A 23,377-nucleotide genomic window follows, 5' to 3' on the forward strand; every position below is an offset into this window, starting at 1 on the left:
GATGCCTTTCTCCAGTCTGTGCTCTGATTCGGCAGAGCAGAGGTAGATATGTTCGCCTCGAGTGAAACGACCCAGTGTCCTTTTTAGTCTCCATTATCACTATGAATAAATTCTCAGAGAACATACGTGTCCCACTTTGCCTTTCCGCCAATAAGTCTGCTTCCAGCAGTTCTTGCGAGAGTGTGAGAAAACAGTGTGCGTATTCTGTTGGTAGCAGTGTCGTATCAGTCCCACATTTGGTTCTCAGATCGGAGGACCGTCCTTGAGAGATTGAAATTAGAGCAGATCTACTTTCCAAGGCTACAAGATCTCCTTTTCAGCGGAAGATTGTGCGCACATGCGTCTCCTCCCCGAAATAACCATATATGAGCTTACAACGCCTCGTTTTACTTTGCATATCCTCATCTGCATATCATTTGCATATGCATATTCATCCACCTGATGCCATGTTTAACGGTACAAGACATTAGGAAAATATGAGATATGGAAGTGCGTCACATTACATTGCTAAAAATCATTTAGTAGCCTATCCTTGCCTTGTTTTGGAATAAATAAATCAAATAGTGTAAAATACATTTCAGAAAAAGTTTTTCTTAATCTTTTCCACTGGCCAAATAGTATTTTTAATTGCTTTACATTTTTAATGGAAACAAATAGGCCTTATTGTGCATTATTGATCATTATTTGCCTGAAAATATTTTCTCAGACCATGAGAAAGTTCTGCTATTATCACGAAGGCTCTATGCTTTCAAGTGGTGGATATTTGCATCGTGATGCAGAGAGAGCATTCGGACCCATCGCCTGTCGGATCAGTTCTGGCGTTCCTTCGGGAGAATTGTGCTGTTATAATTAAGGTGTGTATGTTATTGCTGCTAAATATGCACCAGGTGGAGTTTTTTAGGGGAGGCACTCAATTGTTCCTCGTTTCATGCATGGGATGATAAGCCTAAGAGCAATCTGTACTGCTCGTGTTTGCTCTGGGAACTTATCTATATTCCTAGAAGGTTCAATGTTCTCAGTTCAAACCAGATGAGTCAGCCTCCGTTGCTTCTTCTCAGTCTATCTTATCTAAGTGTGCGTCTTTGGAGGACATTTGTGTGGAAGCAGACTGGGCCTTTCCGCACACTTGGACGTGATTATTTTATATTAGCTGTCCTTATCTACTATGACTACTACAGAAAAATAAGCTCAATGTACTTATTGTGTTCATATTGAATTGCAAAACTCTGGTGCTGCCAGTGAAGTGGGAGACGGGTGAGGTTAGGACAGGTTTGGTGGAATGGGTCGGATTGAAGGTTAAGGGAATGTCGACTACTGATGCAATTACAGAAATAACCTACATCATGCAGGTATTTTTAAAAACATATATGCTACAGTGTAAAACATGTATGTACACAATAAGTGCATCGTATTCAATGATTAATCTAAATGTTAATACATGGTCATTAAAGACACCTAATAAAAAGTGGGACCACATGCACTCAATGGCCACTTTATTAGATCACCTGTTAAAGCAAATCACATGAGAGCAACTCGATGCATTTAGGCATGTAGAATGATCAAGATGATCTGACGCCACAGTCTACCTGAGGATTGTTGCTGAACATGTCCTTCCCTTTATGACCACAGTGGACCATCTTCTGATGGATACATCTAGCAGGATAATGCGCCATTTTACAAAGCTCAAATCATGTCAAGAAAATCTTGAACATGACGATAAGTTCACTGAACTCAAAGAGCCTCTACAGTCTTCAGATCTCAATCCAATAGAGCAGCTTTGAGATGTGCTGGAACGAGAGATTTGCATCATGGATGTGCAGCGACAAATCTGCAGCAACTGTGTGATGCGATCATGACAGTATGGAGCAAGATCTCGGAGAAATGTTCCAGCACCTTGTTGAATCTGTGCCACGAAGAATTAAGGCAGTTCTGAAGGCAAAAGGGTGAATGAATGAATGAATGAATGAATGAATGAGGCCCAGTGAGCAATGTGTACCTAATAAAGTGTGTGTGTGTATAAAGGTCATTCTACGAAAATGTCCATTTTTCTGTCCCTAGCCTTTACAGAAATATTACACTTAAAAAACACTTTAAGGTTACAATTTCTTTACATTTTAAAATAAAACAATATGTTATTTGAACAATTACACCCTCTTGAGCCATCAATGTGGCAATATTTGATTTTTATTAATTATATAGAATTTCAAGCACCACAGAAGTGCTCGTCCCCACAGTCATGTACAGAGGGAAAATGCTTTATTTTGAGGTCAATAACAGATTTTTACATCATTTAAAATACAATAATGTATACATAACTATTAAATATATAATGTTAATGATATATATAAAAAAAATGCAGAATAAATATTATAAAATTTATAATGAAAGTAGTGGTCCCCTGGAGTTGTGTCACTGGTGTTACCGTTAAACAAAAATCTCTTATTTTGAAATAAAAATCACACTGATGACATCACTTGACTTTCTTCTTCCAATTTCCTGAATATCTATGAAGAAAAGCCCATGGTAGATCCACTGTCTCTTCTCAGTTAGCAGAAATCTTCTCATTTATCTCATGATTTCATATGAAGCTTTTAGTTGAAGTCACTGGTATGACCTACTTTACTGTTAGGTAATTGTAAAAAAAACTAGAATACAAATGGATTAAACTACTTAATTTAGTTAGTATACCATGATTGACAACATGTGGTTTGTTACCTTGCAGCAGCCATTTTGTAAAATTAATTTTTCATAAAAATTATCACTGGTGTTACTGTCACTGGTGTCACCTTTCTTATGGGTAACATCAGTAACACCAGTGACTTCCATTTATAGATAAACTTTATTGTGTCACTGGTGTTACTGTCTTTTTTTCTCTCACATTAAATGCAATGTCACATGTGACATAGTAATAATGTTACATCCATTTTATTCTGCTACACTCAAAAGTTAAGATTTAAAGGATTGCATCATTACTTGATTTTAACTTGATTTTAACTGGTTTTCAAATATTTTCATTGTTATAGCAAATAGATGGTAGTGCAAATGAACTAACCTCATTCAAGCACACTTTTAACAAACCTGATTAAAATAAATAAAACATAATCTCCTTATTTGTTGTGTTATTATTATTTTTCGCTAACTCTGTCTACATGTGCTGAAAAAAAATTGAAATAATATTTCATAAAAACCTTTAATATTGCCAAAGAAGTAAGGTAACACCAGTGACAAAAAATGGTACATGCGGTCTTTAAATAAATGTTCAAAAAATATAAAAAATCATTAAGCTGTAATTTATGTGTATTCATAAAGTCAAAGGGTAATCTAATAATGTGGTGTAAGTTTAAATGTTAGAAAAAGAAATCAATTTTAAGACATCTTGCTATACCAAAAGTGGACGTTTCTGTATAAAATGAAATATTAAAATCAAACATATGTATGTACAAACACACACAACACATTTATAAGACCACTCAGAGTATGTGATTATGAGAGGTTTCAGTTGCTCCTACAATTTGTCAAAATTTTGAACAAATTTCAGAAAAAAAGTTATTGATGAATCATGATTTGTTTGTACAAACGTTCACAGATTTCACTACAAACTCGTCTTAGTCTCCGGCTTCCTCATCTTCCCCTGTCTTGGTCTGCCTCTGGGGCTCAGAGAAGAGTTAAGACTGGAATACACTGCAAGGCTTTTGCCCAAATATTTGCCCCAGTTTGCAATCTGGGCAAGTCAGTGCTAGTTAAACAAAGCTAAAAATATGAGTCTGTGCCATCATACACTACATCATTTTTTTGTGATATCTGCCCATAATCTGCAGACTGGCTCTGATTTTCAACAGTCGGACTTGGCAGATAAACAAAAAATTGCGTAGTGTATGATGGCACAGACTTCATCCAGTTGGAGGATATTAAACATGAGATTTTGAAAATACCGTCATAATTCAGTGTAATTACGGCCCAAGCCCTGGAGGGTCAGGCCGAGCAGTGACGCTTCTGTAGCCCCTATTGTAATTATTGTTTTTTCATATTATTATTATTATTATTAGGGCTCCACTATTACAGTAGTCACCAGACTTTCACTACTCCTGCTTCAGATTTGATCCAGTTCTCCCCGATACTGATGATCAATGGATTGAGACCCGACTGACAGGATTGTCCACTTCAGAAAGGAAAGCCATGTAAGCTAACCTGTTCGTTACAGTTCACTTGACTAAATTTAGAGGAATAATGGCCAAAACAGCATGCCGCTTATACAAAATTATGTTTTCAAGTGTAGCTTAAAGGGATAGTTCACCCAAAACTGAAAATTCTGTCTGTAATTACTCCCCCACATGTTGTTCCAACCCCGTAAGACCTTCGTTCATCTTCGGAACACAAATTAAGATATTTTTGATGAAATCTGAGTGCTGTCTCACTCCTCCATAGGCTGCTATGTGACCGAAACTTGCTGGCCCAGAAAAGTTATTAAAGAGATCGTTAATATAGTCCAAGTGACTCGAGTGGCTCAATCTTAAGTATATCAAGCGACGAGAATACTTTTTGTGCGCAAAAACAAACAAAAATAACGACTTTATTCCACTATTCATTTCCTTCTCTCTGGGCCTCGTAGTGTTTTTGCGCTGCGCGTCTGTGTTGCACGTCATCACGCATCACACACATGACCGGCGTCGGCCAATAGTGAGCCTACGTGGTGACGTGTAACACAGACGCGCTGCGCAAAAACACTACGCAAACCAACTAGAGGTCGAGAGAGAAGGAAATGAAAAGTGGAATAAAGTCGTTATTTTTGTTTGTTTTTGCGCACAAAAAGTATTCTCGTCGCTTGATATACTTAAGATTGAGCCACTGGAGTCACTTGGACTATATTAACGATCTCTTTAATAACTTTTCTGGGCCAGCAAGTTTCGGTCACCTAGAAGCCTATGGAGGAGTGAGACATGGCTCTGATTTCATCAAAAATATCTTAATTTGTGTTCCGAAGATGAACGAAGGTCTTACGCGGTTGGAACAACATGAGGGTGAGTAACTACTGACAGAATTTTCATTTTTGGGTGAACTAACCCTTTAAGGCTGTCAATAGATTAAAGGGATTAATAATGATGGCATGTTTTGTAATTAACGTGATGTAAATTCGCTGACACTTGCCACAGTTTCTTTCAAATCATAGTGCTTTAACGTCAAATATGTCTCTTTCCAATGACGGAAAACAATATACAAAACTGTTAACAATGTTTTGTTGAAGCAGAGTCAGACATCAGGGAGTTGGGGCAAAGTCCCACCAAAATTAATCAAATGCACCCAAAATTTAAGATATGGTGGCAAAAATGGCCCTATAATTAGTTATTTTATATTTATAACATATGATGTCAACCAATATTTCCATAATATTAGCGCGATTGCAAATGTGATGTTGAATTTATACAACAGTTCAGTAAATAAAGAGTGAATATTGTGAAAAGTGACATTTTAGACATAAAACTGTCCATATTCTCAGTTTTTTCTCTATTTCTCCAAGGACAATAGCTACAGACAAGCCACAGCAAAAGAGTTATGCGTCTCTGTGGCGAACGAATGAACGAATCGGCTCAGTGATTCAGTGACCAAGTTGCTTCATTCCAGAATGAATCAGCCGTTTTGAATGAATCAGTTGAATGAATGCTTCTATGAATCATTCATTAAGACAGTGATTTGCCACAGCCTACAGCGGTTTTCATTTCATAATTTAAATATATATATATATATATATATATATATATATATATATATTCCCCTTCTCATTTTTCCTATAATAAAATGTTCATATTTAAATCATTAATCTCATAACATTATTTATGCAGTTGTTATTGCAGTATAAATGCATAATGTTTACATTAACATGATTAGAAAATAAATGCCCCTGGAAGACAGTTTAAGGGGTCAAATATTGGCTAATAGTGGGAAAGGCAATTTCTGTCTGTGATATTCCATAAAAAAAAAATACATAATCAAAGTTAAACATATGACATTTATAATAAAACCAAAGCAATTAATGCATCAAACTTGTGAATTTACCTTCAACTGTTTTACCTTCAATTTTTTTTATAATTGTTATTCAAAATTGTAATAACAATAAATCCATACTAAAATAAATCATATGATTATTATAATTATTAATATTACAGTATAAATGTATAATTAAGACAGTTAATCATTTCTGAGGGGAAAGTAAACAAGGTTGAGTCCAATATAAACTCTGTTTGGTATTTTGACTGGACTTGCTGGGTTCATGTGCACTGCGACTCGAGTCTCGCTTGAGACTTGAACACGTGTGACTCGCCCACATGTCATGAATATGATGGAGGTTTTATGCATGTTTATGACAACTGTCATTAAGTGTCATTCGCTCAATTATGACATTTTTTATGCAAATATGACGTTGTTTGAGATGTCTTTGTTATGACAACATGACATAAACCAGTACATCATAACCTGTCATAAACATGGCATAGCAGAATAATCATCAAACTTAAGAAACTACTTAGCTTTATGGGTTAAGATTACATTAAACTGTCATGTGGTTGGTTCTGACACTGGCTGTCTTGAGGCCATTATTTATAACTGTGATATGAATATATTTCTGAACACTTTTTTTCCAGTATTCCAGTATTAGTTATAAAATAATTTGACAGTATTAACACTTAATTACATTTTAATGACAAATTAAATTCGTATCACTGTAGTTGAGGTCAAGAAAAATATTCATGACACTGTTATAAAATTATTTGACAGAGTATTAACACTTAATGACAGTTTAATGACAAATTCAATTTGCACAACTGGGAAAAAAAAGTAAATGTAACATTAACCCATAAAGCTAAGTAGTTTCTTAAGTTTGATGATTATTCTGCTATGTCATGTTTATGACAGGTTATGATGTATTGGTTTATGTCAAGTTGTCATAACAAAGACATCTCAAACAATGTCATCTTTGCATTAAAAATTTCATAATTGAGCGAATGACTCTTAATGACAGTTGACATAAACATGCATAAAACCTCCATCATAATCATGACACGTGTCATGTCATGATTATGAAGGTGCCATGTCCGTCTTATGCACACCCCTTCAAGTAAAGTGTTACCAGACATTTTTAAAGCTATTTTTTTAATTCTCACATTGAACTTTGTAAATCTCACCTTTAAGTTTGGGTGCTTGAATCTTGTGTTCTGCAATATCTGTACCATTTATATTTCTGATTGGAGCGAAAACATTTTTTTTTTTACAGGTTTCACTCTAATAAAGTCACATGACACACAGAAAACTTCCAAATAAAACAAAACGTTGTTTTTAAACTTTGCCGAATAGCAGACTACATTTCCGCTTCTTTCCTCACAGCTAATTTAAATTGCAGATGATTAGGCCTTTCAAAACGAGTACACTCATGTAGAGAAATCAACTCACACCATCCGATGAAGAGGAAGACCCATTTACGAAGCTTGTCTGTGGAATATGTCATCACAATCGCCGTGTGAAGATAGCAGCCCTCCACAAACATCCAGAAAAAATTGGTCACCACAAAGTAATTATAGATTGTTGTTATAAGACGGCACCAGGGCTATACAGAGAGAAAGAGACGGAGAAAGGGTGTTAATTGAGGTGAACTCTTTGGATGCATTACTTTTACTTGATGCTAACAGGAATCTTATTCTAGGTCTTAAAACAACATCATACCCCAGATTTCTCAAATATTTCATAAAAGTGTTTTGCACGGTGATAAATGATTGCAAATACTGCAATATTAATATTGCACCTGGAAAATAATGAGGCAAGCCAAACCGTGTTGTTATGCACAACATGTCCAACAGCCATTACTACTAAATGGTTACTGCATAAAACATTTCACAGATTTCCATAAAATCATTATTCAACTCAGTGTGATATACTTCTGCTAGGATATCTGCTAGTCCCTGGAAAGCAAACAACAATAATATGTTGGCTCAATGGATGCTGCATCACACTGTACTGTAAGGTTCATGTGTTAAAGTCAGACCTACATCACATGCTTCTTTACAGAAATATAACTTCATTTGTATTCATATTCATATAAGAAAGTCATATTCATCTAGAACGGCATGGGATGAAATTATCAAATTTTCATTTTTGTTTGGACTATCCCTTTAAATTTGCTTACTTATAATGTGTATAATGAATTATTTGTATTATGTTGTAACCATGTTAAAAAGCAATGCCACTCGTGTCACAATCACATTGTTACCGTCTTTGTATCAGTGAAGACTACAGTCGTTCTGTCTGAATAAACACCGCATGGTGGAAACATGTGTATCCTCTCTTCAGCGGAGAGGCAGTAATGAGGCAGTTCATACCAGCAGAGAGTTCAGCTACTTTTTTTGAAAATAATATCGTGAGGAATCGTCTGCCAACATCATAAATGTAAATGTTTGAAACCTGCTGATCTCTCCACATATTAATAGGCTGAAATGTAGTTTAAAAGTGTTTCATACCTCATTTGTCTCATAAATGTTTTGGTCAATCAGTTGAAGCAAAAACCACATTACATTCCTCAGAATGAAGGTCGTAATTAAGTTCCAGTGGATTATGTTGCGAAGGCATCGGATGCTCCTTGAATTAAAAAAAAAAAGATTAAAGAAAAAAACAATCATTTCAGCAATTACACTGTGACACAGTTTTAGCATTGCATGAGCTGATTATGGAAATTCATAAGCATGAATATGGGACAAAGAGCAAAGATGAGCTAGAGACACAGCTAAAGGATTCAAAGACGATGCAAAATCTGACATTTTTTCTCATTTTTATGTTATTAATTTTACTCTAATCAGTGACATTTTTTAAAATAATGCATTGCAATAAATGACTAATAAACTTAAATAAACAGAGAAGCCTGATAAAAATGCACTTTTAAAAGAAATGTTCAGTGACACTTTCAGTGAGGTCTGCATATTTATAAAATGACATGTTTAATTTCATCAGCTCTTCAAGTGATTCATATGTTTATTGTACACAACACTGACTCTGTTTGAGAATCTGTCCCAGCAGATTTGGATCAACCAATGGCGTGTGTTTGTGCCGCGACTCGATGGTGCAGGAATTACACACATCAAATGCACTGTAAAGGTTGCAGTGCATTTATAATGACATAATACAGTTTGGATTTCATTATCTTTCCATAAATAAGTGTCACGTGTGAGTGACAGAAGACTAGAGCGCTGGATCTAGACTCACTGAGCTCAAAGCAATAGCACTGCTTCATCAAACGATTAACAGCGCAGATCGCTAGATCCATACACGTTCTGCTCAGTACACTCGTGTGATACGGGGACATTAAAGGATCTGAGGTGAAGATAGCTGAAAACAGCCAGTAAACTGCATTGACAAGTTAAATCAGAAAACAGTGTGCCGTATACACACCAGTAATTACACACGTTTCAATCCTGCACCACTCTTATAGTTCATTACATTGCAGTTACTAACACTGTACAAATGTTGTATTGTGGCACAAATGCATTTATTATCAATTTTACTATTATTATAAATATAAATATTATTATAATGTTTAAGTAACCATACACTACGAAGAGCATGGTTTTGCTTGTGACTACCATGATCACAGCTAATACTCAATTTAAACTCTTGATTCTATGCCATATGTGACCCTGGATCACTACGTCCAGTCACGAGTCGCACTGGTTTATCTGTGGCAATAGCCAACAGTTTGGGTCAATATTATCGATTTTTCTTTTATGCCAAAAATCATTAGGATATTAAGTAAATATCATGTTCCATAAAGATATTTAGTAAATTTCCCACCGTAAATATATAAAACATTTATTTTTGTGAGTGAATGCAGCAAAATCGTAAAGTTTAAAGGTGATTTTCTCAATGTTTCGATGTTTTTTGCATCCTCAGATTCCAGATGTTCAGATAGATGTATATCCTAATCCTAACAAACCATACATTTATTCAGCTTTCAGATGATGTATGAATCTCAATTTCCAAAAATTAACCCATGTGACTGGTTTTGTGGTCCAAGGTCACATAAGGTAAGAGATTGGACACCCCTCAATAAAGCAAAATACTAAATAAATTACTACACAACAAGAGCACAAGGAAAGACAGACAATCTGTGACACTGTGTAATGACTTGTCTTTTTCATACGAAGCTATCATATGACTTCAGAAGATTTGGAAAAGAGCATCATTTTATATGTTGTCATTTTTAATATAAAATAAAAGGTAAAATTCCCCATTATTTTGTATAAATAAATAAAAAAAAACGACCAGTGACTTAAAGGTCCCGTTGCATGCGATTCCATGTTTCAAACTTTAGTTATTGTGTAATGTTGCTGTTAGAGCATAAATAATATCTGTAAAATTATAAAGCTCAAAGTTCAATGCCAAGCGAGATATTTTATTTAACAGAAGTTGACTACAAAAAACGGCTCGATTGGACTACATCCCTCTACATCCTGCATTAGTGATGTCACCAGAACCGTTTCTTGACTAACCTCCGCCCACAGGAATGCTCCCTCAACTCTACTGGCTACTTGCGCACTTCTTATAACTTAGCCTACTGCGTTTACTCAGCTCTTACGGTGTTTTTCTGAAGTAAAACTGACGCTTCATCTTTTGTGTGATGTACAATAAACTTTATTAAACTCATCAGTATATGTTTGATCATCATTCAGACAGCAGACTTGTAGGCTATTAATAAATAATGGATACATAGCCTACAAGCAGATGACAAATACGTTATAATAACCGTAATTAAACTACTAAACTATACCTGTTTCATCTCTATACAGCACTCTGACTCTGTAGGCATTATTGTCCGACTCGAAATGAACGCCGTTACTGACAGTTTCTGATATTATCATCATTCCGTGAGATGAATTTTTCCTGACAGACTGAGCGCGAGCTCATGAAGCTCCGCCCCCTGTGCCGTCCAGCAGCAGCTCATTTGCATTTAAAGGGGACACACTGAAACGGCTCGTTTTTCTGAGCCCCAAAAAAAGTCAATTTAAACATACTGTAAAAAATGATCTGTTGGGTATTTTGAGCTCAAACTTCACATACACACTCTGGGGACATCAGAGACTTATTTTACATCTTGTGAAAAGGGGCATAGAACGGGACCTTTAAAAAAAAATATCTTTGAGTGTTCCACAGAAAAGAGAAAATTAGAGTAGATATTATAATGACTACAGTTTTCCTTTAGTGTATATACAATCTTGATTATCTTTAAGTCTAAGGCTTAGGGTCAGATTTACAGCTTCCAGCACAATCATCTCTTTCAGCCGTTAAAAAGCTACTGTCAGGATTTACTATTACATATTTAAATGTATGTGAGGGGAGTATTTAAATGAATCATGCAAGGTTTGCCCTCGTCAATTTACTGGGGCTTGCGCCATTATTTACCACCCAAAAAAAGTCAGTCTGAATCCAGACACTAACATAGTTTTTGTTTTAGATTTCTTAACTTTGAACAAGGCCTTAGCACTTTCCTCACAAGACTGAAATCCCTGACACACTTACCTCAAGCACAGAAAGAGAATGAAGGCAATAACGAGAGCGCCCACAGATATACAGTGACCGAAGTAGTTTATGATGAGGGCTATCTTGTAGTGCATGGGGTACTTCCTCTGTGGAAAACAGATTCATTATTAATTCTGACATGATTAAAGAAGTAATTCATTCTCTTCCTAGCATGTGATATGATATAATATGATAAATGATTGCAATTTTAGCACAAATCAATAGTTATTACTCAATGACCATTTTGTCCTTACTTAATATCTTATGGAAGCTTCTAAAAGACTTGAAACTCATGAGTCCTTGAAAGAGGACACAAAACTGTAGACAACATACTAAAGGATTCAGTTGTACTTTTGCAGAATGTTTCCATGCAGAAGTGAAGGGAGAAGCTGACTGATATGGAGAGAAGTAATGTCAATGGGCTACTTCATAATATGGGGCGAAAGCAAAATAATTGGGCCAAATGGATTATGTTATGCATGTCATTCAGAATGTGTTGGATTCTGTAAACAACAGAACCTAAAAGCATTGACATTAATAGCATTAATTGATTTAAACCCATCCAAAAAGTTCAGGTTGTGCAGGGAAGCTTTTAGTCTTGCAGTAGGAAAACAATAAGCAGTAAGTACATAAAGGGAATAATTGCAGTGACTTATAAAGGACCATCAAGTGCCATCACTCCTCAGATCGCTCTTATTCAGGAGGACGATTTATCTGCCCGTTCTGTCTTCAGAGTTTTCTTGTGTTTCAGCGACTCGCTTGAAGCCGAGTTAATCTTCCCTTAGTGTGGAACACAATGCCATTTTTCATCAGTGCGTGCGCCCGTGTTCTTGCTTATTATGATCAAGGACACTCATTGTAAGTGTGTTCAGTGTTTTGGATTTTGCCATGCTCAACGGCTTATCGAGATTTCACACTGCATTCGTTTCAAAGTGCTTCACTCAAAGTGCGCTTTCTTTTGAGGAAAAGAGTAAACCCCCGAGACCGTGGGCCGTGGAGTCGAGTTGCTGGAGATCCCGTGTGAAGCTCGAGGCTCTCTCTCTCTCCCCGGACCATGCGCAGTGTGTTTTACACAGGAACACTTGTGTTCAAGTCTGGAAACTCACGATGTGATCTCTTTCGGCTTGAATATGTGCCTGTTTACTGTCACTTCAGACTTCAGAGCGGGAGGAGTAGTGTTTTGGTTCACACGAGCATCGTGGTTTCAACAGGATGAGTCCCCATGGTGCATGTTGAGATCCTCGTATTAATAATCTGAGAACTGTGTCAGAATATCTGCCTTTCTCCTCCGTCTATGAGACTCTGCTCTGTCAGTTTCACGGCATTCCGCATTTCAGACAATAGGTCAATAGTTTTATCGGGCACCTCACTGAGTCAGGTTCTCCCATCTTAAAAACAAAAGAGTAAATTTTCACGCTACCGTATTTATTAAAGATAACTTTGGAAAATCAAAATAGCCTGTGGAACAATCATTAAGACACTAACAGCTTACAGATTGAAGGCAATTAAGTTTACAGTTATTAAAACTTAGGACACCAATGAACACGTTTCTACTGACTCTGAAAAACACCAAAAGAAAGAAGCCCGTGGTTCTGAACAAGCATGAAACGTGCTGCATGGAGGCTTGAGGACTGCAGATGTGGCCAGGGCAATTGCAATATCTGTACTGTGAGAAACCTAAGACAGTGCTACAGTGAGAGGGAAAGTTGTCCTCGCAGTGTAAAAACACATGCACAGAGTCAGTGTCTGAAAATCACAGGTAAGGATGCCAAAAGCAACTGTAATGCACAATCCCCCCATCAGTGCTTAGACCGTTCGCAATAGGTAGAGAGAGGCAGGACTGAGGGCTTATAGGCCTGTTGTAAGGCAAGTCCTTACCAGATATCAGCGGCAGCAATGAGGGCACAAACTGCTGGACAAGACAGGAATGGTGAAAAGTGATCTTAACAGAAAAGTCACGTTTTTATCTCTCCAGAGGTGATGATAGGTCTCGCCTTTTTGCCGAAAGAATGAGCATTACGTCGAGGCCTGTTCTCTGGAGAGGGATCGATTTAGAGGTGGAGGGTCCGTCATGGTCTGGGACAATATATCACAGCATCGTCGGACTGAGCTTGTTGTCATTGCAGGCAATCTCAACGCTGTGCTATCCCTCGTGTGGTCTCCTTCCAGTGACTCTCCAGCATGACAATCAATGCCACCAGCCATAGTGCTCATCATGTGTGTGCTTTCTTGCAAGACAGGAATGCCAGCGGCCAGCGAAGTGCCCAGATCTTTTTTCCCAATGTGACCTGTTGAATCGGAACTGACTATATATTCCCAGGGGAATCAAGTGATGATCGATCATTTTTCTTTTTACTAATGAAATGTTATAAACAATCCTGGGGACATCACTTAATCCAAAACAGTAGAGTTCAGTGGAGTACAGTTCAGGCTTCTAACACATTCACCCACCTTTTCCTCCAGAATGGGCTCACAGTTGGAGTAGTTACTTTTCAGTGCCCATGTACCATTGTCCAAGCACTCTCTGTAAGCAATTCCTGCAGGGAATGAAGGGAATTACAAAGTCAGTGTGGTTCTTAAAGCCCAAAGAGGTTAACATTTCCATTGTTCAGCAGTCATAAGTTAAAATTCACATAAGTTAAAGCAAATTGGAAGTCTTTGAAGTAAGTGTCCTCACTGAAGAACTTGCTGAATACACACATCATTTATAACAGCTCAACGGCATTGACTCGTTTAAATTCTTCCCTACTTCAAGGGCTGTTGGCTCTAAGGTAAACCTTCCAGTTTAGAGTTTACCTATTTGATATGTTGTTTCCATTTGAGAATCTGAGCATGTAATTTGTAAAGGCGCAGAACGATTTACTTAGTTTCTTATTCCAAGGAGTTATTTTGCATATCTTTGAAAATCCATCATGCTTAAATTTTCTTGCTTTGCTCTGGTTATTTTACTTTTTTTCATTTTTAATGGAAAATTCTAATCTCTTTTCCAAGCTGCACTTGGGAACTTAATTAGATTTTTCAAAATCCTGTTAATATACTGCATCTCGTTATTACAGCCATTTTAAAAGAGAATGAGTCAGCTTTTCTATCCATACTCAACGAAGAAGTCACTTCTTGTTTCGACAGATGCAGCAATCTTATGGTCATTATGTTCTTGGCTGTAAGAAGATCTGCAAGAAGATCTGTGTGTGTTGTTCTCACATGGTATCAGGTAACTAGGATTTCTAGAGAATATTGGTTTTGCAAGAGCAAACAGTAGGTCTTATCAGCACCATTTTGAGACACGCTACCAATTATGACCTATTCTAAATCCAGCTGTTGTGTATAAAGTGCATTGTGATGGCTAATGCACTAAAGCATATGGGTTTACAGAACGCTCTGACAGAAAGTGTTTTCGCTCGATAAGGGCTCGCCTCAGTTGAAATCATGGTTGAAATCAGGGCCACAATAACTCTTTTGGGGGGTACACTTGATTATTTTATGTTTTTCATCACATAAACAATTAATGATCTCTGTGTCATTGCTACCCACCACATAGATACAGGAAATAATATCCCCATTCAATTCAATTTTTAGGGAGCAGTTTGTTATTGTCCAATTATGTTCTTCAGCTGCAATAGACACAGACAAGAACATTTATACTGGTGGCCAGCACTATTGCACCATTAGGAGGGACAAACCCACAAACAATATTTAACATATTTTTTAAAAAATATCAAGACTAGAAGAAACATTTGGTCACAGTGTTCAGAATAAATAATCTACTCTCTTATGCAAAAGAAAAAATAGAATTTACAATCTACTGAAAATGGAATATAACAGTTTCAAAAACACCCATTCTCCATTAACAATGGTACATTCCTATACTTAGCATAATTCTCACCACTGTTTCCCTGTCTGAGTTGTTCAAGCTGACAATACAACTGATAATCATATGAACAAATTACAACCACAACCTCCTGTCTCAGTAAAATAGTGTGTGTGTGTGTGTGTGTGTGTGTGTGTGTGTGTGTGTGTGTGTGTGTGTGTGTGTGTGTGTGTGTGTGTGTGTGTGTGTGTGTGTGTGTGTGTGTGTGTGTGTGTGTGTGTGTGTGTGTGTGTGTGTGTGTGTGTGTGTGTGTGTGTGTGTGCCAATTTTGTGTATAGTTTGTGTGTATAAACTAAGTTTCGGGGAAAAATTTGTAGCCAGAAGTGACCAAAACCTGACAAAATCTCCAAAAAACTCCGTCCTCATTTGTAAATCTTGTTTAAGATTGTTGTTAAAAGATTAAAAAAGCATAGCGTCAGTTCTGGCAGGTCACGTTAGTCAAGCTTTCATCAGTGACTCTCAGCTGATCCACATCTACCTATAGGAATACGACGCCTGTCACTGTTTTCATATATAAGCTCCTTCAGTATTATCAACAGCTATCGCGTTTCTCAGGAGCAAATTACCCTCCTCCCTCCCCAGCTCCTTCTCTCGTTAGTCAGGATTTGGCATTCTGATTCCCCTTAAATCAGAATAAATTCTCGAATTATGTTGTACTATAAAATCTTGAATTAAATATATTTGCAAATTTTCATGTTGGTTCTGTTCTGTTTACCCTAAGGGGGGTTATTGCTGGTAGGCTGCACGGATGCGCAGGGAGTTCTTGCCCAGAACGGATGCCCTAACTGTATGCTAATTGTCAATCGTATTTGACGATAGTGGTCCTGACAGAAATAAAGAAATTGAAGGGTTTTTTTTTTTTAAATGTAAAAATGCAGAAAGTTTTCTGTGATGGGTAGGTTTAGGGGTAGGGTTATTGTAAAGGGAGATAATATACAGCTTGTTCAGTATAAAAACCATTACGTCTATATAATGTCCCCATTTAGAAAGCCAAGTAAACATTACGTCTATGGAGAGTCCCCACAAAGATAGCAAACCAGATATTTCAGCCACATTTCTAATAATTGTATAACCAAGTTTTTAAATCATTGAACATTAACAAATGCATAAAGTAGTGTTGCACGATGTATCGATACTTCAAAAGTATCGCGATACTCGGAAATTAAAAACGTCACGATACCTACATTTATCAGTATCGATACTTAAAAAAAAAAAAAAAAAGCCTCCCTATGGACGTCTGTGTTTTTTTCCTGACGCACGCAGCAAAGAACCTGCTGCTGTCAGTGTCATGTGACAAAACACTACAGAGATGGCTGCATGTGCGAGCATAATCGTTTATATACTGTCTATGAGCACAAGTGGTCCACGACTCGTAGAAAAAGATGACGCGAGGAGGAGTGACATATGGAAGTAAGTTGCCTACCTTGCTCTGTTGCACGGTGCACCGATACTTCAAAAGAAAACCGGAAATGAAATACGTCACGATTCCTTAATTTATTAGTAGGCTATCGCTTCTAAGAATGACCGCGTTCCAGATTTGTAAAGGCCTGACACACACTGGCTGCGTGTCGTGTCCGTTTTTATTTCGGCTCCCATGATGTTAACTGCCTGCGTGACACACGCGTCTGGGTGCAGCTCGAGACGCGCGGAAAACGCGTGCATTCTAGAAATCTATTTTTCACGCGACACGCACACGTGTTGGAAGCGTTTCCAGGCAAAATAGAATAGGAAAAGATGTTTCTATGTCATTTTGACACGAATACATATTAATCAATGACATTTTGATGTTTGAAAGATTTGACAAATACAATATAAAATGTAATTTAAAACATATGATCGATTTTCAAATATTGCACCTCTCAATACTGAACGAATTATTCTGTAGCCTATTTTGCAGTCAACACTGCCGACGTTGTCTTTGCTGCTATATATATTTATGTTTAACATGAAGTATAGGCCTTCCACAACTCTCTCCCCACGTCAAATATATCACCAATAAGGCTTATCATACCAGTATTAAACATTGTTTAATATAATCGCTGTTCATATTTTTATTCAAAGTTCAGAATCAAGATAAAGCTCTTGTGTTTCTTATGATAAATGAGATAATGCTGCTAAATGTATATTTTTTTTACCTTGAATGTCATTGCTCTAATTTATTTTTTATATTTTGATATTTCATATTTTGTTCAAATGTTTAATATATCTGCTGTTCATATGTTCATTTATTAGTGTGTTATATGATTAAATGTTGTCCCGGTTTTAAAATAAAGCACAGCAATGATATTTGAGAGTGTTTCTCCCTTTTCAGGAAAAGTATCGAAAAAGTATCGAAATCGCAATACTTGACTTGGTATCGGTATCGAAACAATAATTTTGGTATCGTGACAACACTAGCATAAAGAAATGAAATACAATATAAACAATGTTAGTTCCAGTGAAATATCTCTACACAACCCTCTATAGTATCTTTACATCCATCATTATTCGTGTATTTGTTGTAAGTGAGTGACAGTTTCTCTCTGCATGCAGATGATGAGGTTTTTGGGAGTGACAGCATCCGTCTGGGTTGAAAAAGACAAATGAGTTTAGAGTCACAGTGCATCTGTTCCATTTGTTTAAGTAAAAGCACTTACGTTTATGAAGGCCAAAATGGATAGTATGTAAGACCTTCACAATGTTATAAGGAAAAAGTAATTTAAAAAAAAAAGTCATGTGATAGCTTTAATGTTTTTGTTTCTGGGCATGTTTATGCATAAACCCAAGTAATAATTGAAAACTGTAACAATATGGATCGTAAATTCAATATCTGTGCCACTTGCTTAGTGGCTTAGAAGTATCCTCAATTGAAGAGAGATAGTCACAGTTCTATGTTCAATTAAAATAAAAAGATTAACCCATGTCAGGACTCGAGTCTGAAGCCAGTGCTGAAATATGCATCAACCTGAGCTGTGTTACCGCCACCAAGGACACCATTTGCCCCAGGAGCCACATAAATGGTTTCACTGAGTCCGCTGTTTTCCCCCTGAACGAATTCAGGCAGTTCAGCAACAACTGGGTGCACTCGCTCATAAGACGTGCTGTCATAGTGACTGAGTCCAATTCTACACTGAGAAAAGAGATGCTCTGCGTCTGAGAGAACTCGCTCTTTTCACATTTGACTTGAAGCCCCAAACGGCTGGGGTGCTCGAGCACAAGGTCCCTGTGTGCACACAATAAAACTCGAGAGTGCTAGAATTAGCCAGTCGTAGAGTTAATTGAGAATTTGAATACCCACTTCCCTTAGCAGGCCAAGGGGAGCCTCTGTGACCTTCGTGAAGATGCGAGGTGACAGGGACCGCCGGAAAGGGAGGACCTTGTACTGATACGCTTGTACCTCGAAGGCAAACATTAGGAACGGTCTGTGTCAAGGGAGAATTGAGACATGAGTGTATGCATTAGGGTGCATCAAATTTGAATGGGAAATTTTAATTTCAAAATATCAATTTGGCTGGCATTGCATTTTGTTCCAATTAACATAAAAATGACTTTTGCAAAGTTTTGAGGAATTCCATTGAGATTTAGGGGTGCCACCTAACACATGAACTTTGGCGAAATTTCAAAAAATGTGCAATTTTTAGTCTAATTGCCAAAAGGTTGACCTGGAAATGTTGAGTACAGTGAACTTTTATACAGTAACATGTTCTATAGGGTTATCAAAGTAAAAGTTGTTTGTTTGAACCCTTTGGGCAACTTGGGCATTTCTCAGAATTCAACTTTCAAGATTCTCCATTCATTTGTCCTATAGACAAAATGAATGGAGGTCAATGGGACATGTTCACGTGGCATTACCCTGTTAATTTACTGTAACAATTACAATGCTACTCTCAATACACATGAGACATCTACAGTGGGGAGAACAAGTATTTGATACACTTCAGATTTATCAGGTTTTCCCACTTACAAAGCATGTAGAAGTCTGTAATTTTTATCATAGGTACTCTTCAACTGTGAGTGATGGAATCTAAAACAGAAATCCAGAAAATCACATTGTATGATTTTTAAGTAATTAATTTGCATTTTATTGCATGTCATAAGTATTTGATACATCAGAAAAGCAGAACTTTGGTACAGAAACCTTTGTTTGCAATTACAAAGATCATACATTTCCTGTAGTTCTTGACCAGGTTTGCACACACTGCAGGAATTTTGTCCCACTCCTCCATACAGACCTTCTCCAGATCCTTCAGGTATCGGGGCTGTCGTTGGGCAATACAGACTTTCAGCTCCCTCCAAACATTTTGTATTGGGTTCAGGTCTGGAGGCTGGCTTGGCCACTCCAGGACCTTGAGATGCTTCCTACGGAGCCACTCCTTAGTTGCCCTGGCTGTGTGTTTCGGCCCATCTTCAATGCTCTTACTGAGGGAAGGAGGTTGTTGACCAAGATATCGCGATACATGGCCCCATCCATCCTCCCCTCAATACGGTGCAGTCGTCCTGTCCCCTTTGCAGAAAAGCATCCCCAAAGAATGATGTTTCCACCTCCATGCTTCACGGTTGGGATGGTGTTCTTGGGGTTGTACTCATCCTTCTTCTTCATCCAAACACAGCGAGTGGAGTTTAGACCAAAAAGCTCTATTTCTGTCTCATTAGACCACATGACCTTCTCCCATTCCTCCTCTGGATCATCCAGATGGTCATTGGCAAACTTCAGACGGGCCTGGACATGCGCTGGCTTGAGCAGGGGGACCTTGTGTGCGCTGCAGGATTTTAATCCATGACGGCGTAGTGTGTTACTACTAATGGTTTTCTTTGAGACTGTGGTCCCAGCTCTCTTCAGGTCATTGACCAGGTCCTGCCGTGTAGTTCTGGGCTGATCCCTCACCTTCCTCATGATCATTGATGCCCCACGAGGTGAGATCTTGCATGGTGCCCCAGACCGAGGGAGATTGACCGTCACCTAGAACTTATTCCATTTTCTAATAATTGCGCCCAGCCTAGCATCCCAGCCTTGTGCAGGTCTACAATTTTATCCCTGATGTCCTTACACAGCTCTCTGGTCTTGGCCATTGTGGAGAGGTTGGAGTCTGTTTGATTGAGTGTGTGGATGGGTGTCTTTTATACAGGTTCTGAATTTTTGTTTTAGATTCCGTCTCTCACAGTTGAAGTGTACCTATGATAAAAATTACAGACCTCTACATGCTTTGTAAGTGGGAAAACATGCATAATCGCCAGTGTATCAAATACTTGTTCTCCCCACTGTATACTCTGACTCTGAATATGTCATTGTCCACTCTAGAATACTGTTGATGTTAAGCTTAATAGTTTAGCTAACATAGATAGCTAACTGTGGTTAGCAAACTGTTGCTAGCTAATGTTAGCTAGATGTAATGAGCACCAAATACCTATAAATATGACTTAAATGACTTATGATAAATAAGTATACAAAGACAAAATTACAGATAATTATGTAATAATACATACCCAACACAGAAAGATCACCTCAAACAGAAAGATAATCTCAGTTTTCTTGAGCTGTAGTATTGTTTACCTCAGATCTGCATTGTGACCATTGAGCACTGTTAAGCACTTTATCCAACGAAACCAGATGTGCGGTGGCACCCCTAAATCATCATGTACTGGAAAAATATTTTGCATGTGTTGTTTCTACATATATTGGAACATTTTTAGCACCCAGCCATATCAAAATTCAAGAATTGTGTTTTTTGATGCACCCTAGTATGCATCCTTCATTTCCATCACCGTTAACCAATCTTGATGTGGTACGCATGTCATAATGCGTTTCTGTGTCAGCATTTTGAACAGGAGTTTGTGCAGGGCCCTATTCAACAATCACAGATCTACCCGCATCCCACAACCACAATCTCGGCGGGAGGAACAGGCTCTTCGCTAGAAGGAACGTGATCCTCAGACATAGGACAGACATTTTCTAGCCTTACACTGAGACAAACAGGACGCTGTTGAACCTGGGCGGGTGTCTGAGAGCGCTATCCATGCTTCCAAGCTCCGCACCAAGGGAACAATCCTTTTTGACATACCTGTGGTGGGTATCTCACGGTGCAACGGAGCAGATGTTGCCATGTCGGAAGGACATGCGTTCTGAACTAGTGACTGGGCCATAGAGGCATTGAAACACCTACCATGCTCACTTCCCTGACTGCAGGTGAGCTGCAGTGGAGTGTGACGAGGCAAGGAGTTTGCGTCCATAGAGCTCCCAGTGCAAGCATTCGATGTATGGCCGTCGTGGTGACGAGGGCCATAAGCATCGATTGAGAGAGAATGACCCAGGGAATGAGGAAACTGCTCTTCTTCTGACCGTGAAAAAGCCATCGGCCCTTCAACGTCTGGCATCACCTCCTACTATAAACGAAAAAACAAATGAAAAGAAAAACTCCAGGCCCTTCAGCGGGGGACGGAGTGGAGCCTGTGTTCTTCTTCACTGTTCACTGCCGAGAACTGCTGTGAGAAGTCCTGGACAGTGTCAGGAAAGCGGCCACCTTGGAAGGTGGGGGCATCGAGTAAGTGGCACTTTCTCAGCATCTCGTGTCTGCGCAAGGTTAAGCCAGAGATGGCACTCCTGGACCACCAGGGGGGGCATCACCCAACCCAGAGCCCGTGCCAAGCTCAACTCCTGCATCAAACCTGAGTTAGGACTACCCTAGTGCAGTTGGCTTGGCCTGATGGACCTGCAGGATGGCCATGCCATACAGGGCGGAGGCAGTCTGACCAGCAGCACTGTAAGACCCTGCCATCACAGACGAGATGAACTTACATGCCCTGGACGGGAGCCTGGGACAGTTCCCCCAGGTGGAGGAATTCTGCTGGAACAGATGCACAGCATGCTAAGTGGATGGGAGACCTGTGGGGATTGTGATCGTCAGAGGGAGAAAGGTGTCGACCACATCCAGAAATACATGTTTGGAAAGACATCTTTAAAAGACGTTGTCCGCCGGTGTTTGCTCTTTAAGAGGACCTTTGCTCTTTTTTGCTGTCAAAGTGCCGAGGGGAACTCCCTGCACTTAACTTTGCATTGTTGGAGAGAGACCACCGAAGCACAGTGTACAGGTTTCCAACTGCTTTTTACCTCTTCGGAGATGAATGAACTGTCAGCGCTGATGCGACTGCTCACCTACGAAGAACAAATCTCATCTCCTGTTATACGCGGATGTCCTGAGGAGTGGCATGCAAATCCAACTCGCCAAATCGTGACGTGACGTGATATGACGGGAAGGCCAAGTATGGTAACCTATACTCAGAGTGTACTGTATTTTCCTTTTTGAAGTGATTCCAATCATATTTCAAGCAATTCAATAACATCATGGTGAACAGCGCGCATCTGAAGTGTCTCAGAAGGAAATAATCAATTATTTTTCATCTTTGATATATATTGGCCAAATTTTCTTATTGGGCCAATAACGATAACATTAAAAATGAACATATATCGACCGATACCGATATGGTGGCCGATATATCGTGCATCCCTAATAAAAACATTCTAAATGTGTTGAAACTAAGCAATCTGAAAGCGGGTCAACATCTACAGTGAACAGTTTCAGAGTGAGTGTTTGTGTCTGTGCTTGAAGCATCTGATATCCACGGACCGTTGGCAGAACGTCTGAAGCATATGGCACACTTTTCTGGTTAACTTGCACAACGTCCTTGAATGAATCATTTATTAGATGCACGCTGGTCTGTTATGTAGGGATATCAACATTATATTGTCACGCACAAAACAAACTGTGATTGGTTGCGTTATATGTCAGTCAAACGTGCTCTTGGGCGGTCCTTGACCAAGAAAAGCTGCGATAGAGTCCAGGCCTTCTGCCGTCAGTCTGAAGCTCTGGCTACGCGAGACTAATAAACTCCACCAAAACACACTTTTTCCACAAGTCCATTATAAAACACTCGCCAGACATGAAATTTGAGAGCGTACATACATGGTCTGTTTGTGCATTAAAA

The 23,377-nt window shown here is 38.5% G+C and overlaps 1 protein-coding gene across 2 annotated transcripts in view; it reads right to left on the reverse strand.

The window, feature by feature from the left end:
- LOC308695913 (corticotropin-releasing factor receptor 2) overlaps window positions 1-23,377 on the reverse strand; it is an 85,961-nt gene that overhangs the window by 38,620 nt on the left and 23,964 nt on the right. Inside the window, exons 1-5 of one of the 2 annotated variants that reach the window (XM_081374182.1) lie at window positions 16,842-16,880; window positions 14,002-14,087; window positions 11,551-11,657; window positions 8,502-8,619; window positions 7,441-7,594 (exon numbers count right to left, since the gene is read on the reverse strand). In XM_081374182.1, the coding sequence (XP_081230308.1) occupies window positions 7,441-7,594; window positions 8,502-8,619; window positions 11,551-11,645 (367 nt within the window). In that variant the 5' untranslated portion in view covers window positions 11,646-11,657; window positions 14,002-14,087; window positions 16,842-16,880. Of the gene's footprint in view, window positions 1-7,440; window positions 7,595-8,501; window positions 8,620-11,550; window positions 11,658-14,001; window positions 14,088-16,841; window positions 16,881-23,377 lie in introns of those variants that run through there. The other variant, XM_081374181.1, reaches the window with a different exon arrangement.

This window comes from Scardinius erythrophthalmus (genome assembly GCF_964197995.2).
Source record: "Scardinius erythrophthalmus genome assembly, chromosome: 9".
NCBI classification, from domain to species: Eukaryota; Metazoa; Chordata; class Actinopteri; order Cypriniformes; family Leuciscidae; genus Scardinius; species Scardinius erythrophthalmus.